The sequence below is a fragment of the Mya arenaria genome, chromosome 10 (assembly GCF_026914265.1).
Source record: "Mya arenaria isolate MELC-2E11 chromosome 10, ASM2691426v1".
In the NCBI taxonomy this organism is placed as follows: domain Eukaryota; kingdom Metazoa; phylum Mollusca; class Bivalvia; order Myida; family Myidae; genus Mya; species Mya arenaria.
In genome coordinates this window covers 13,256,703-13,271,307 of record NC_069131.1, presented here as the reverse complement: position 1 = coordinate 13,271,307, position 14,605 = coordinate 13,256,703, and the positions used below count along the sequence as shown (strand labels likewise).

Here is a 14,605-nt window from a genome sequence, read left to right as displayed (position 1 = left end):
CAAACTTTTAATCATTTTACCAGTGTCTTCTCTGATTGGTTAAAATGGGACGTTTTGATAATTGGATGATAGACGACCCAATTGTGTGATTAGGAGATTACCGATTATTAATTGCTAAATTAATTAAATTTGTAACAACATCGGCATCAAAGATCGACATTTAGAGGTACAACTTCGATGTCTCAGACAAGGAATAATGTGTCATAATGAACAGCAATTAGCACCCTGATTAGAAGCGTGAACTACCGTTAATCAGACCCGCGGTGATGACGGTCATGTGCCTTAGAACGCACTGATCTGTGACAGATTAGGAAACGGCGACATTGACCAATGAAATACTTTTAGGGCGTAACTGTGATAAACAACGATCTGAATGGCCAGAAGGGCGCAAGGGGGCGGGAAAAATATGACAGGGCGTGTAAAAAGGGGCAACGGGGCGGGGTCAAAAAAGGGCAGGGCGGGCCGCCCTTCCATTCCGCTTTAGCTAAAACACTAGGTGTCATTACTGGCCACACCCAGGGTTCACAGGTTTGGTAAACATAAATCTGGAAAGGTTTGAAAATCTTTTTGTGTGTTCGTGCATCCATCTCAGCACAATTGATTGTGAATGTTTGTTCAAATTGATCAATGTTGTCCTAGGATGCCCTTGACTTTGACCTTTTGACCAACTTTTTTTAACTTTTAAAACTACAGAAAATTTTACTATGAGTACAGTTTTGAAAGCATTTTTTTTGTCAGATGACTTTTACTTGGCACATATTAAAATAGTTCATGCAACTAATCTGCTTACAATACTTTCTGGGCTCAGATGTTGAACGTGCTACGTTTTCAGGTAACCCAAACACAAAACATAAACTATATGTCTGTTGCCTTTTACCCATACATACATGCTCTGGATTGATATGACCACAAAAGCCATGCCAGTAGAGCATAGGCCCTTTTGGGCCTTTTGTTTTCTTTTTGGTTTCGTCTACAGATTAACTCCCATTATCCATATTTTTTGGATTAATTTTTTAATAATAACTAGAATCATGCTTGTCGTGCCAACAGCCTGACAACATTTCATTTTTTTTCATTTTTTTTTTAATGTAAGCCAACATAACAGCTAATACCTCTCCTTTTCTATCTGTAGATAACGGATGATGGAGCAGTTGCACGTGACAGCAGATTGAAGGTCGGACAGCGGATACTGGAGGTGAATGGCCAGAGTCTGCTGGGAGCCTCACACCAGGTGAGTAGGGATTGTGATGCCTACTGTCCTACTGTCACAGGAGTGTGTGAAGTTTGATCTGTCTGGGTGCGATAATGGGCATTTGTTTAATGATGTAAGCTCAGGGCATGTGATTTAAAAATTGTATCAGATAAAATGCAGTAATTCTAAGGGGAAGTAATTATTTCGCTCGTATGGTAAAGTTTCAATCGTCATTCTTGTGATGGAGACTTTTGAGACTTTAAATTATTAACTTATGTTTAAAATGTTATCCTAACAGGAGGCAGTGCGAGCCCTTAGAAGTGTGGGAGACCGCCTTGTGATCATGATATGTGAGGGCTTTGACCCAGCCACCTTGGATGAACCCTCCCCAGACACCCCGAGCTCACCCCTGGGCTACATACCCCAGATGAGGAAGGCCTCCGTCTCCAGTATTGACAAAGAGGATGCTGAACATCTACTTATCATGAAGGTACGGTGACTGTGTGGTTTGGTGAGGTGTATAGGTTGATGGCTTCCAGTGTTTCAGGAGTGTCCAGATTTGCAGGAAATGCTCTTATTTTGATGAATTAGCTCTCAGAAAGAGGTTAAAATATATAATTAACATGTTCAGAATTACTGTCAGAATCACTGTGCAAAATGATGCTTGTCTCAAGTATTTTTTTTGTTCTTTGTTTGGTAAATTTTGTATTTGATAAGCTTAGTAAAAACAGAAACTAGTTATATGTCCACTTATATAATGGTTATACAATTTCTATGACAATTGATTGTTCAGAACCTTGAGTTAACAACATTGTTAACTTTTAATGCTCTGGAATTAAAACAGATATATTTGTGATCTGCGGTGTTTCTAAAAAGCTGACTGAGGTTCAAGACACCTGTTTTAGATGTAAATGTTTTGCTTATATATATATATATATATATATATATATATAAATATATGAGCACATCAAAAATATTTAACCTTTAAAAGTTTAAAATGTTGTTGTTAATTATGTTGTTAACTTAAACAAAGTTTAGAACGATCGGGCAAATGATCGTCTGAGAGCTGATTCTGTAAAGCATTGTTTAACTGCACTGTTTGCATGCATGATATTGAAACAGTAGTTCAAGCCGCTAGGAACAAGCCTTGTTTAATGTTATTAACTAAGTTGATACAATAATAACTTTATTTTGCTTTGTTACTTCTCCTGATTTTATTGTTTTCCCTTATATCAAATCAATATTAAATCAAGTAATCATACTCATGATATCAGCTTGAAAACAATTATGTTTTCTTTTAATTTGTAACAAACATTGTCATAACGAGTTATTCACCACATTTTCTGTTAACATTTAAAGCAGTAAGGCATTATTCTGTGCAATTACAAGACCCATTCTCTATCAGAAGCTTAACAAGATACATAGACATAAAATACACAGAAGCAATTTCTAGACTGGGATTATTTATGGGGTACGGTGAAACATCTTTATCTTTTCGGAGCATTTCTATTTTCAATTTTTTTTTTTTAATCCCATAATTGGGAAGGAGGATTCAAACTTTTTAAACAAAGCTGAGTCACTGAAGTTTAAGCACAAGCGTAAGCACGGTGACTGATATTAAAGCACAAATGTAAGCACAATGACTGAGATGAAAGCACTGACAAACGCGTGGTGATTGAAATTCTGCCTTATTGTTTGCACTGATGTTCCTCTTGCTTACTGACCTGGCATGATGACTTGAAATTAACTGTTCTAACCAAGTTTTTTTGAAATGTTGCTTTGAAGTTTGTAGTGTTTGTTTGTAGTGTTTGTTTGCAGAATTAACTTGGAAAAGGGCAACACTGCTCCAAGTCCGTCTTGAAAGTAGAAAAAATAAATGAAAGTGTACAAAGTGTGAATCTATCCATGCCAAGTCAGTAGTGAGTTATGTACCCTGCTACTACCTTGTACTAATATGTAAACCAATCTGTACCCACCTTGCTAACTGTAGGAGAAAGAGATGGTACAAGAAACCAAGCAGTGGGAGAGGGAGGAGTTGGCTAAACTGGTAGGTGTTGCCTCCCTTTGGAAATGGATCAGTTACTTCCCTTGTCTTCACTTGTTACCTCCCTTTGGAAATGCATAAAACACTTCATTTGTCTTCATTTATTACCTCCCTTTGAAAATGGATAAATTAGTGTCTTTTCTGGTTACCTACCTTTGAAAATAGATATATCACTTTCCTTGTCTTCACTTGCTACCTCCCTTTGAAAATGGATAAATTAGTGTCTTTTCTGGTTACCTCCCTTTGAAAATAGCTATATCACTTTCCTTGTCTTCACTTGTTACCTCACTTTGAAAATAGCTATATCACTTTCCTTGTCTTCACTTGTTACCTCCCTTTGAAAATAGCTATATCACTTTCCTTGTCTTCACTTGTTACCTTTTTTTGAAAATGGATAAATTACTTAACGGTGTATTTTCTGGTTACCTCCCTTTGAAAATCGATGAATCTTTTCCCTTGTCTTCACTTGTTACCTCCCTTTGAAAATGAATAAATTGCTTCCCTTGTCTTCACTTGTTACCTCCCTTTGAAATTAGATAAATAACTTCAATTGTTACCTCCCTCTGAAAATGGATGACTTACTTCACTTGTAACTTCCCTTCAAAAATGGAAAAATGACTTCACTTTTTACCTCCCTTTGAAAATGGATAAATTTCTTATCTTCTTCCCTTTGAAAATGCATGTTGCTTAATAGTTGTAACATCCCTTTTAAGGTGAGTACATAACTTCCATCATCTTACATTGCTTCCTCCCTTAAAAGATTAATGATAACCTCCCTTGTCCATGGAAGAATAATTGCCATATAATTAACATTTAATCAGGTAGAATAAATGCTGCTTTTTGGAGTACCAATTCCTACACACATGTAGTTTCTTACAACTGAGTACAAGTAAATGTTGCTGAATTGCTGTATAAAGTAAGTATATATGCTGCTTTGAAGATACATAAAAGAATAAGGTCGCCACTGCCAGTTTTCTTTGACTTAATTTGACATTTATGATGTCTGATTTGTTTACCTGACATGTATTTATAATTGGTTGCAGGAGAAGATGAGAGAGGAGCGGGAGGAGGCAGCAAGGAGATTGGAGGAGGAGAGAGCCAACACAGACAATGATAACCAGGTACATCCATGATACAGCAGATAACTCTGCACTTGTAGTACTAGTTATAAGAGAGGCAATAAAACACTATTTGTACAAATAGTTGTATGTGGGGACTACTTTTTGTGTACTATGTCATCCAGGCATGTGCACATTGTACCAGATTAGAATTTCATCATTCGGAACTCCTCGGCCATTTTTTTTTTCAAAAACAACCTCGGATGTACTTGGACGGTTTACATACTCAAAAAGTGGTACGTTTAAGTCCGCTGCAAGTAGATCGCGTAGTAATTTTATTTAGCAGTTAAACTTTGTGACATTACTCTTGGGATTCTTAAATATGTTTGCAATAAAACAATTCAATGGCAATCAATTTAAACTTAGATCAATAAATACAACTCTAAAACACTAGATTTAATTAATGATATATTTCAAAATTTTACGAACTACTTCAACTGATGTACCTGCATACATCCGAGGTTGTTTTTGAAAAAAATGGCCGAGGAGTTCCGAATGGAATTTCATGTGTGATAGCACTTATAAAGTGATAGTTGTAAGTTGGGACTCCTTTTTGTGTACTATGTCATACAGACACGTGTACATTGTACCAGTTGTGTGATAGCACGTAGAAAGTGATAGTTGGAAGTTGGGACTCCTTTTTGTGTACTATGTCATCCAGGCACGTGTACATTGTACTAGTTGTGTAGATGTAAGAATGTGTGTTCATATATTTGAGTTTCTATGGAAAAAAAGGGCCAAAAACCTTGGTCTCGGAGACTATTCACTCCTTATTCATTAATCTTATTTTGTAAGAGCTTTTTGCATGAGCAATGCAAATTTCTGTATGTCTTTAGGAATGCCAAAAAATAGTATTTTGAATGTTATTGTTGAATGCTTTCTCAGTTCTTTGTTTAATCATTTGAGCATGTGGTGGCTTATTATAACCTTGAAAAATTCATGGATATTTTTATCATATTGAGGACTTTTTTTAAAGAATAATCATTTTCAATTGATTTATTTGTCTGGAAATTCTGAAAGGCTTGTAATTGTTTCAATAAGTGTAAGGCTATCTATTCAGGATTTTGTCATCTTTTATAGCTTCCAAAAAATATGGTTATGAAAAGCCATTTGCATGTGTTTTCTTTGTTAACGTTTTTGAATGACAATTTGATTTCTTTTTCTCATTAACTGCATGTGGATTTTCAGCTAAGTTCTATCATAGTACCCCAAGTGCCTGTGGTAGCTCCACCCCATTATGTGGCTGCTCCACCCATCACTGAGCAGGCCCGGCCTGCAGTATCTCCACAAGCGACGTCCATCCCACACCAAGCCACACCCTCAATGACCTATAAGTCATCAAAGGGCCGGCCATCATTCACTCCCCCTCCCCCTCCATCAAGGATGGACAAGATGGAAGCCCCACCCACTGCTTCAGTAACCCTGCCAACAAAGACAGTAGCAGCACCTCCCCCTGTGGAAGTGCTACCCCAGCCTACTGCGACTATCACTGCACCCCCAGTAGTTCGGGCCCCGCCCTCAGCAGCCAAGATTGCCCATGACCTAGCCCATGCCAAGGTCACACCCACTAAACCTGCAGCTCCGGTAAGTTATAGGAAAGTGTGCTTACAGTTTTCAAATACTTTGGATAATGGAATATTCAAACTTAAAGAATCAAGAGAGGGAAATATCAAGGTAAGGAAAATATACTCTGAAAATATAAAATTTATTCCATCTTTTATGTATCACCATACTGCTGGGTTGTTTTACATGTATATAATAAAATGTTTTTGCTTTCTAAGTTATTATTTTGAAATCTAAAATTATTAAGTATACAGCTTTTCAAACTGAAGGAGTATTCAGCTTTCAAACAATAAATATCCATTCCAAGTTAGTTTGATTGGAAACAGGCTATTTTTGCATGGTAGAAAGTTTATCGTGTTTGGTTGACTTTATATAAGGGATGTGCATTTTTATGCCCCCTTTTGAAAAAAGTGGGGTATATTGTTTTGCACATGTCGGTCGGTCTGTCTGTCTGTCTGTCTGTCTGTCGGTCGGTCGGTCGGAATACCAAATGGTTTCCGATCAATAACTTGAGAACGCTTTGACCGAGGGACCTCATACTTGGTATGTGTATTGGTCATCACCAGCAGATGAACCCTATTGATTTTGAGGTCAGTGGGTCAAAGGTCAAGGTCAGTGTGACCTTTACATGAAAAACGGTTTCCGATCAATAACTTGAGAACGCTTTGACCCAGGAACCTCATACTTGGTAGGTGTATTGGTCATGACCAGCAGATGAACCCTATTGATTTTGAGGTCAGTGGGTCAAAGGTCAAGGTCAGTGTGACCTTTACATGAAAAACGGTTTCCGATCAATAACTTGAGAACGCTTTGACCCAGGAACCTCATACTTGGTAGGTGTATTGGTCATGACCAGCAGATGAACCCTATTGATTTTGAGGTCAGTGGGTCAAAGGTCAAGGTCAGTGTGACCTTTACATGAAAAACGGTTTCCGATCAATAACTTGAGAACGCTTTGACCCAGGAACCTCATACTTGGTAGGTGTATTGGTCATGACCAGCAGATGAACCCTATTGATTTTGAGGTCAGTGGGTCAAAGGTCAAGGTCAGTGTGACCTTAACATGAAAAACGGTTTCCGATCAATAACTTGAGAACGCTTTGACCCAGGGACCTCATACTAGGTAGGCTTATTGGTCATGACCAGCAGATGAACCCTATTGATTTTGAGGTCAGTGGGTCAAAGGTCAAGGTCAGTGTGACTGTAAGCTGAAAAAAGGTTTTCTGATCGTCCATATTTTATTTAAGTGTCCAAATCCTACTAACAATTTTTTATTTAAGTGTCCAAATCCTACTAACAATTTTTTATTTAAGTGTCCAAATCCTACTAACAATTTGGCTCCCAAGGGGGCATAAATGTTTCACTAACATCTCTTGTTTTCTTTTAATATGAAGGTGGTGATATTAGAGTTAATGTTCCTTTTATTTTTAATATTTATATATTTTTCATGAAAAACACAAAAAGCATGAAAAGTTTTCTGCATGTATATCTAGCCTTGTGTCTTACACTCTCATTCACCAGTCTCCGAGTTCAAAACCGGTCATCACTAAACCAAAGCCTACCCCTCCGGTTCCCCCGAAGCCTACTACAAAACCGGCACCAGATAACCATGACGGACCTAAGATGTCAGATTCACCAAAACTGACACCAAAATCAAACAAGCCACCAACGTTACCGCCAAAGCCAGGCAGCATTACCCCGAGGTCGGGCATTGACAATTTACTGCGACAGTCACGCGTACCTAGTGCAAAAATAGACGAAGGCGTGGTGGTAGAAAAGCCAAAAATGCCAGAGAAACCGGTAAAGTTAGCTGTGTAATTCAAGAGATAATAAGTTGTCTAGTTCTTGTTCTGATTCTGACATGATCAGTCTGGTTGAAGTAATGCATCGTGAGGCATGAACTAAATTGCACAGAATGTGTGTCCTTATTCTTTCTTTGGCATGTAATTATTGGCTTTTTATAGTTTCTTTTATTTACTTTAACAGCCTTAGGTTTTATAAAGTGTATTGACAGGCTCCCGTATTGCCTTGACAGTTAAACTTAATTGTATTGTAGGTTTTTATAGGTTGTTCAAACGGTTTAAGTCATTAGGTCTAATAATAAATACTTCTGGTTCTTGTCACCTGAGCAGCCCTATCTATGAAATAGGCGCTTAAGTATGTGAGATTAAAAAAACAACTTGTCTTAAAAAAAATACAAAAAAAAGACATTGTGTGTTTAAATATGTAGTTTCAACAGCTTTATACTGAATATTACTTTTTCGCCATTCCCCAATGACGACAATATCAATCTGACAAAAAGCCTAATAATAAAACCCCCCAAAAAACTCACTTTGCATGCATATTGAGGTCATGTAAATAGAATGTGTGATAAGGAAATACTGGATGACATTCTGAAACATTGCAGTTATGGTTGCAGTGTGGGGCGAGGTGGTATTCATAGTTGAAGGGTGTTGATTGCAATTGTCTCCTTTGTTTTAATATTTCAGTTGACTTTAGGAAAACATTTAAAGAAGTCAGTCCGATTGTTTTAATATTTCAGTTGACTTTAGGAAAACATTTAAAGAAGTCAGTCCAATTGTTAAAATATTTCAGTTGACTTCATAAAAACATTCAGGTGTCTGTCCGTTTGTTTTAATATTTCGGTTGACTTCATAAAAACATTCAGGTGTCTGTCCGTTTGTTTGAATATTTCGGTTGACTTCATAAAAACCTTCAGGTGTCTGTCCGTTTGTTTTAATATTTCGGTTGACTTCATAAAAACCTTCAGGTGTCTGTCTGTTTGTTTTAATATTTCGGTTGACTTCATAAAAACATTCAGGTGTCTGTCCGTTTGTTTTAATATTTCGGTTGACTTCATAAAAACATTCAGGTGTTTGTCCGTTTGTTTTAATATTTCGGTTGACTTCATAAAAACATTCAGGTGTCTGTCCGTTTGTTTTAATATTTCGGTTGACTTCATAAAAACATTCAGGTGTCTGTCCGTTTGTTTTAATATTTCGGTTGACTTCATAAAATCATTCAGGTGTCTGTCCGTTTGTTTTAATATTTCGGTTGACTTCATAAAAACATTCAGGTGTCTGTCCGTTTGTTTTAATATTTCGGTTGACTTCATAAAAACATTCAGGTGTCTGTCCGTTTGTTTTAATATTTCGGTTGACTTCATAAAAACATTCAGGTGTCTGTCCGTTTGTTTTAATATTTCGGTTGACTTCATAAAAACATTCAGGTGTCTGTCCGTTTGTTTTAATATTTCGGTTGACTTCATAAAAACCTTCAGGTGTCTGTCCGTTTGTTTTAATATTTCGGTTGACTTCATAAAAACCTTCAGGTGTCTGTCCATTTGTTTTAATATTTCGGTTGACTTCATAAAAACCTTCAGGTGTCTGTCCGTTTGTTTTAATATTTCGGTTGACTTCATAAAAACCTTCAGGTGTCTGTCCGTTTGTTTTAATATTTCGGTTGACTTCATAAAAACCTTCAGGTGTCTGTCCGTTTGTTTTAATATTTCGGTTGACTTCATAAAAACCTTCAGGTGTCTGTCCGTTTGTTTTAATATTTCGGTTGACTTCATAAAAACATTCAGGTGTCTGTCGATTTGTTTTAATATTTCGGTTGACTTCATAAAAACATTCAGGTGTCTGTCCGTTTGTTTTAATATTTCGGTTGACATCATAAAAACATTCAGGTGTCTGTCCGTTTGTTTTAATATTTCGGTTGACTTCATAAAAACATTCAGGTGTCTGTCCGGTTGTTTTAATATTTTGGTTGACTGTATGAAAACATTTAAAGGTGTCTGTCCGTTTGTTTGTATATTTGGGTTGGCTTTAAGAAAACTTTTAAAGGTGTCTGTCCGTTTGTTTGAATATTTCGGTTGACTTCATAAAAACATTCAGGTGTCTGTCGATTTGTTTTAATATTTCGGTTGACTTCATAAAAACATTCAGGTGTCTGTCCGTTTGTTTTAATATTTCGGTTGACTTCATAAAAACATTCAGGTGTCTGTCCGGTTGTTTTAATATTTTGGTTGACTTCATAAAAACATTCAGGTGTCTGTCCGTTTGTTTTAATATTTTGGTTGACTTCATAAAAACATTCAGGTGTCTGTCCGGTTGTTTTAATATTTTGGTTGACTGTATGAAAACATTTAAAGGTGTCTGTCCGTTTGTTTGTATATTTGGGTTGGCTTTAAGAAAACTTTTAAAGGTGTCTGTCCGTTTGTTTTAATATTTCGGTTGACTTCATAAAAACATTCAGGTGTCTGTCCGTTTGTTTGAATATTTCGGTTGACTTCATAAAAACATTCAGGTGTCTGTCCGTTTGTTTTAATATTTCGGTTGACTTCATAAAAACATTCAGGTGTCTGTCCGTTTGTTTTAATATTTCGGTTGACTTCATAAAAACATTCAGGTGTCTGTCCGTTTGTTTTAATATTTCGGTTGAAGTATCATGTGTAAATATTTATTTTTTTTATCTTTGACTAGCAAATATTCAGTGTATTTGTATTAATTGTAAGTTTCATATCAGGCCATATGGTTCATTGTAATAATAATTTTTACATAATCAGATTGCTGTTGCATTTCTCGACTAAGCCTCTTTATTAACTTTCAAAGGAAAGTAAGTGTAGCGTATTATTCATTATGAAGAAGAGTGCAATATTTTATGACAAGGCCTGCTTTGAAATGATTTCCCTGGGCATTTATTGACCAAAAAGTCATGCTAGAGGAGTTATGTATGAGCAAAGAAAAGTCCATTTATGTCCCAAGAAACTTTTCAGCCTGATAATTTTGGGAGAAAGGAGGGTCGGTCTTGTATTGGAATTATATCTGTTTCTGACTCATTGGAATATTGGAGAAGTTTCTGCTCTAGAATGGGACTGAAAAGTTGACTGTGCGCCGCAAGCCTTCCAAATTTGGCCAAAGATATTGGAATATTTTATGAAAAGATATGCTCGTTTTTTTCTGGGAGTTTTTATGTAAGGCAATTTCGGAACTGTGTTAACCATTTAAGATTCAGTATATTTAGAGGACTTCAAAAAATGGCTGACTTCAAAGCAGAGGTACATTTGTGTTTGTGTGCTAGGGTTGGGTGTCAACAGTTTGTGTGGTGGAAGGCGACATGTATGATCATTCCGTCTGAATTGACCAGATTCAGTTTTTTTATTGATCAGGAAAAACATTCTTTATTTGATTTTGTTTTTACATGAAACTATTGATTTCATAAGTTTCATGTGATGGTGTTGGGTAATCATTTCTATAATAATGTTCTTGACATTTTGCCTGTCGCAGATATTTCTTTTATATATATCACATTAAATCCTAAGCGGGTTGACAGGAATATTATTCACATTGGTACTAACATAATTTCAGCTTGTTAAGATTTGAAACCATTTATTTGTATGTATTTATAGGTGTATGGCAGCGGATCAAAACCAATTGCTCATGGTGCGTCGTTCAACACCAAGAAACGCTTCTTCGAGCACGAGATTGTTGAGCAATCGAAAGAAGCTGAAAAAACTCAGGGTAAGTTGGGCTTGTATGTCTGGATTCAGTAAGAAGTGAGGGGGTGGGGCGAGTGTGTGAACAAACAGGTCCAACGTTGTAAGTCTGGATTCAGTAAGAAGTGAGGGGGTGGGGCGAGTGTGTGAACAAACAGGTCCAACGTTGTATGTCTGGATTCAGTAAGAAGTGAGGGGGTGGGGCGAGTGTGTGAACAAACAGGTCCAACGTTGTAAGTCTGGATTCAGTAAGAAGTGAGGGGGTGGGGCGAGTGTGTGAACAAACAGGTCCAACGTTGTAAGTCTGGATTCAGTAAGAAGTGAGGGGGTGGGGCGAGTGTGTGAACAAACAGGTCCAACGTTGTATGTCTGGATTCAGTAAGAAGTGAGGGGGTGGGGCGAGTGTGTGAACAAACAGGTCCAACGTTGTATGTCTGGATTCAGTAAGAAGTGAGGGGGTGGGGCGAGTGTGTGAACAAACAGGTCCAACATTGTATATCTGGATTTTGTATTAATTAAGGGGGTGGGGCGAGTGTGTGAACAAACAGGTCCAACGTTGTAAGTCTGGATTTAGTAATAATTATGGGCGTAGAGCCGGTGTGTGGAGAACAGGTACTGACCAAACCGTTATCTTCCGTCGATTTGTAGTAGTATTGTTTAGCTCAGTTTTGAAATGGAATGACAAAGATACAGTCGAACCCCTTTGGCTCAAACTCCAAGGGACCTAGGAAAATACCTTTAGCCTCTGGAAATTAGAGCCAAGCAGAAATGCTTACCTTAAGTAGAATGAAATCGGTCCTTTACATCCAGTTCGAGCCATTAAGAACATTAAGCCATCAGGATTCGACTGTAAAACCTAATTTATTTTTAAGCATCAGAAATCATCTTTTTTTATAGTTAATAAATTAGGTTAACAATCTTTCATATATTAAATGAAAAATTTAAGAATATTCAATATTGACAAACAGAAAAAGCACTATTTTTATTTAATAATTGATTAATGTCATATGCCACAGTCAATGTTTTAATTGTTCATTTTATGAATCTTTCTCGCATGCAGCAAAACCGTTCAGATTTTTTTCGGAACATGAGCTGGCAAATATGAGACGAGAGGAAGGTCTGCATCTATTGTAAACTTGAATTTTAATTTTATGTCCAGTCTTACAAAGTATTTTGGTACTTGACTGTATTATTTTGAAATTAGCATGTTAGTTTTCTTGATTTGAAAACATACTTGCTTTGAATATTTCTGTTGGATGCATGAGATATTTGTCATTCAACATTACTTATTTAATTTATCGATAGATTTCTGAACTTTAATGAGTAGAGCTAATGTCAAATGGAATTAATGCATGTTCCTTCAAATAGTTTTGATAAAATTAAGTAAAGAATACCTTGATTTACACTGTCAATACTTACAAAAATATTTTATGGCAGAAAGACTACAATGATGTTAACCTTTTGTGCTGTGTAATTTGTATGTTGTTTTATTATATCCCCCACAAACAAAGTTTGTCGGATGGATATATTGGAGTCACTATCAGTCAGTTGGTATGTCAGTCTGTTGGCAAAAGTTTATGGAGCAAACTCCTCTAACAATGTAAGAGTTACCACTTTAATTAAGAGTTATCACTGAGATGTATTTTTTCATGACCGACGTCCATTTTGTCTTTTGGTGAAGTGCCCTTGAATTTGATTTTCACACTTTGGCTATATTGGAGTTAATTAAGCCAAGTTTTCCCACATTTTAACAGGTACCACCAAGGGTAAGTGCCTGGCATATTTTTCGTGACCTACGGCCATTTTGTCTTAGATTAATGTGACCTTGAAAGCTTACCTCGTTTCAATTGACCCTGGTCAACTCCCAAGTTATATGCCTTTGAAACATCAGTTAAACACTTTGACTGTATTGAACATTTTAGATTGATCTTGATTAGGCATATAAGAATAAGTCACAGTGAAATAATTTTTAAACATCTATTGTTAACTTTTATTCAATGTTTATCTGTTTTAATCAACAACATCCTGATCCAAGGCGGTGTGCGGGGGTAGTGATGACTACTGTGGTAGTTCTAGCAAATGCTTTATAGCCATACCAGTATTAAACCCTTATTGACTACATTTGACTTAATTTGATGACAAATAAATGATAACCATTTCAAAAAAGATCAATACAGAATGGCTCAGTGAAGTTTGCTCCTCTAAATTTGAGCTTATCTTGGCACAAAGTGCCTAGAGGGAGCTATTAGGATCACTCTGTGTATATCATCATAGTTCAACATTTTATCTTAATGGACATCTCTTTAACCGGTGGGTAGATTTCAATCAAACTTTACCAGAATAATCTTTGGATGGTCTCCATTGAAAATTACTGTAATAATTAAATTCAATGCAGATTGAAGTCGGGTTTCCATGGCAATGAAAAACTTCTTGCTTTTCCTTGGATGCTCATGGAAACTAATCAAGAGTGTTTCTCAGTTTTTTTGAGTACCCAATGACAACTCATTGGCACATTAGTGAAATTAAGCCAAATTGGCATGGTACTCCTTTGAGCGATAAAGGGCCATCTTGTTGCTTTTTTCCTTATTTAAAAATATTTCAAAAACAACTGTAGTCAAAAAGATACATTTGGTATGGCTATTATTGCAGACTTATTTCATAAGTCTTGTATCATGTCTGTTTACAGCGTTTTCACATAACAAACGGAATGTGAAAGGTAATTTGTTGTCTTGTGTTTTTAGGGCTAAATTAGGCTTTCCTGGCTTTAATGTTAAGTATGTCACAATGTTAAGATATTGTGATCATTTTTAGACTTTACAAAGTGGATAAACACATGGAAATCATACTTATTAGTTCAATGTTGCTTGTTTAACCTAACCTTTCCTTACATTCTATTAAGGAAACTGGAATTTTGGTTCAATTTCTATGCCACTGTGTGGGCTAAAGGGTTATGCAGCTATCTATCTATCCCTCCTCATACATTTGTGGTTGCACGTGACATCGTTAAAAGGAAATAATATTAGCGATAAAAAATCCATAACAATTATAGCCGAATTGGTTTCAGTAGATTTATACTGCATTATAATGTCTCTGTGATATCAGTTTCTTTTTGGGGGTTATATTTTGTCTGCGAGACAGTTTTATATGCAGCTGTAATGTTATTTGCTACTAGAGTCTGCCTGTCTATCCTG

At 36.4% G+C, this 14,605-nt stretch overlaps 1 protein-coding gene across 17 annotated transcripts in view; it reads left to right on the top strand.

Annotated features, from left to right (window-relative positions):
* LOC128205520 (protein scribble homolog) overlaps positions 1 to 14,605 on the top strand; it is an 82,860-nt gene that overhangs the window by 53,209 nt on the left and 15,046 nt on the right. For 9 of the 17 annotated variants that reach the window (XM_052907237.1, XM_052907233.1, XM_052907245.1 and 6 more), the window contains 8 exons: positions 1,133 to 1,231; positions 1,491 to 1,682; positions 3,183 to 3,239; positions 4,280 to 4,357; positions 5,543 to 5,938; positions 7,439 to 7,717; positions 11,328 to 11,439; positions 14,101 to 14,130. In XM_052907237.1, coding sequence (XP_052763197.1) covers positions 1,133 to 1,231; positions 1,491 to 1,682; positions 3,183 to 3,239; positions 4,280 to 4,357; positions 5,543 to 5,938; positions 7,439 to 7,717; positions 11,328 to 11,439; positions 14,101 to 14,130 — 1,243 coding nt within the window. The remainder of the gene's footprint in view (positions 1 to 1,132; positions 1,232 to 1,490; positions 1,683 to 3,182; positions 3,240 to 4,279; positions 4,358 to 5,542; positions 5,939 to 7,438; positions 7,718 to 11,327; positions 11,440 to 14,100; positions 14,131 to 14,605) is intronic. The other 8 variants (XM_052907242.1, XM_052907235.1, XM_052907241.1 and 5 more) reach the window with 5 other exon arrangements.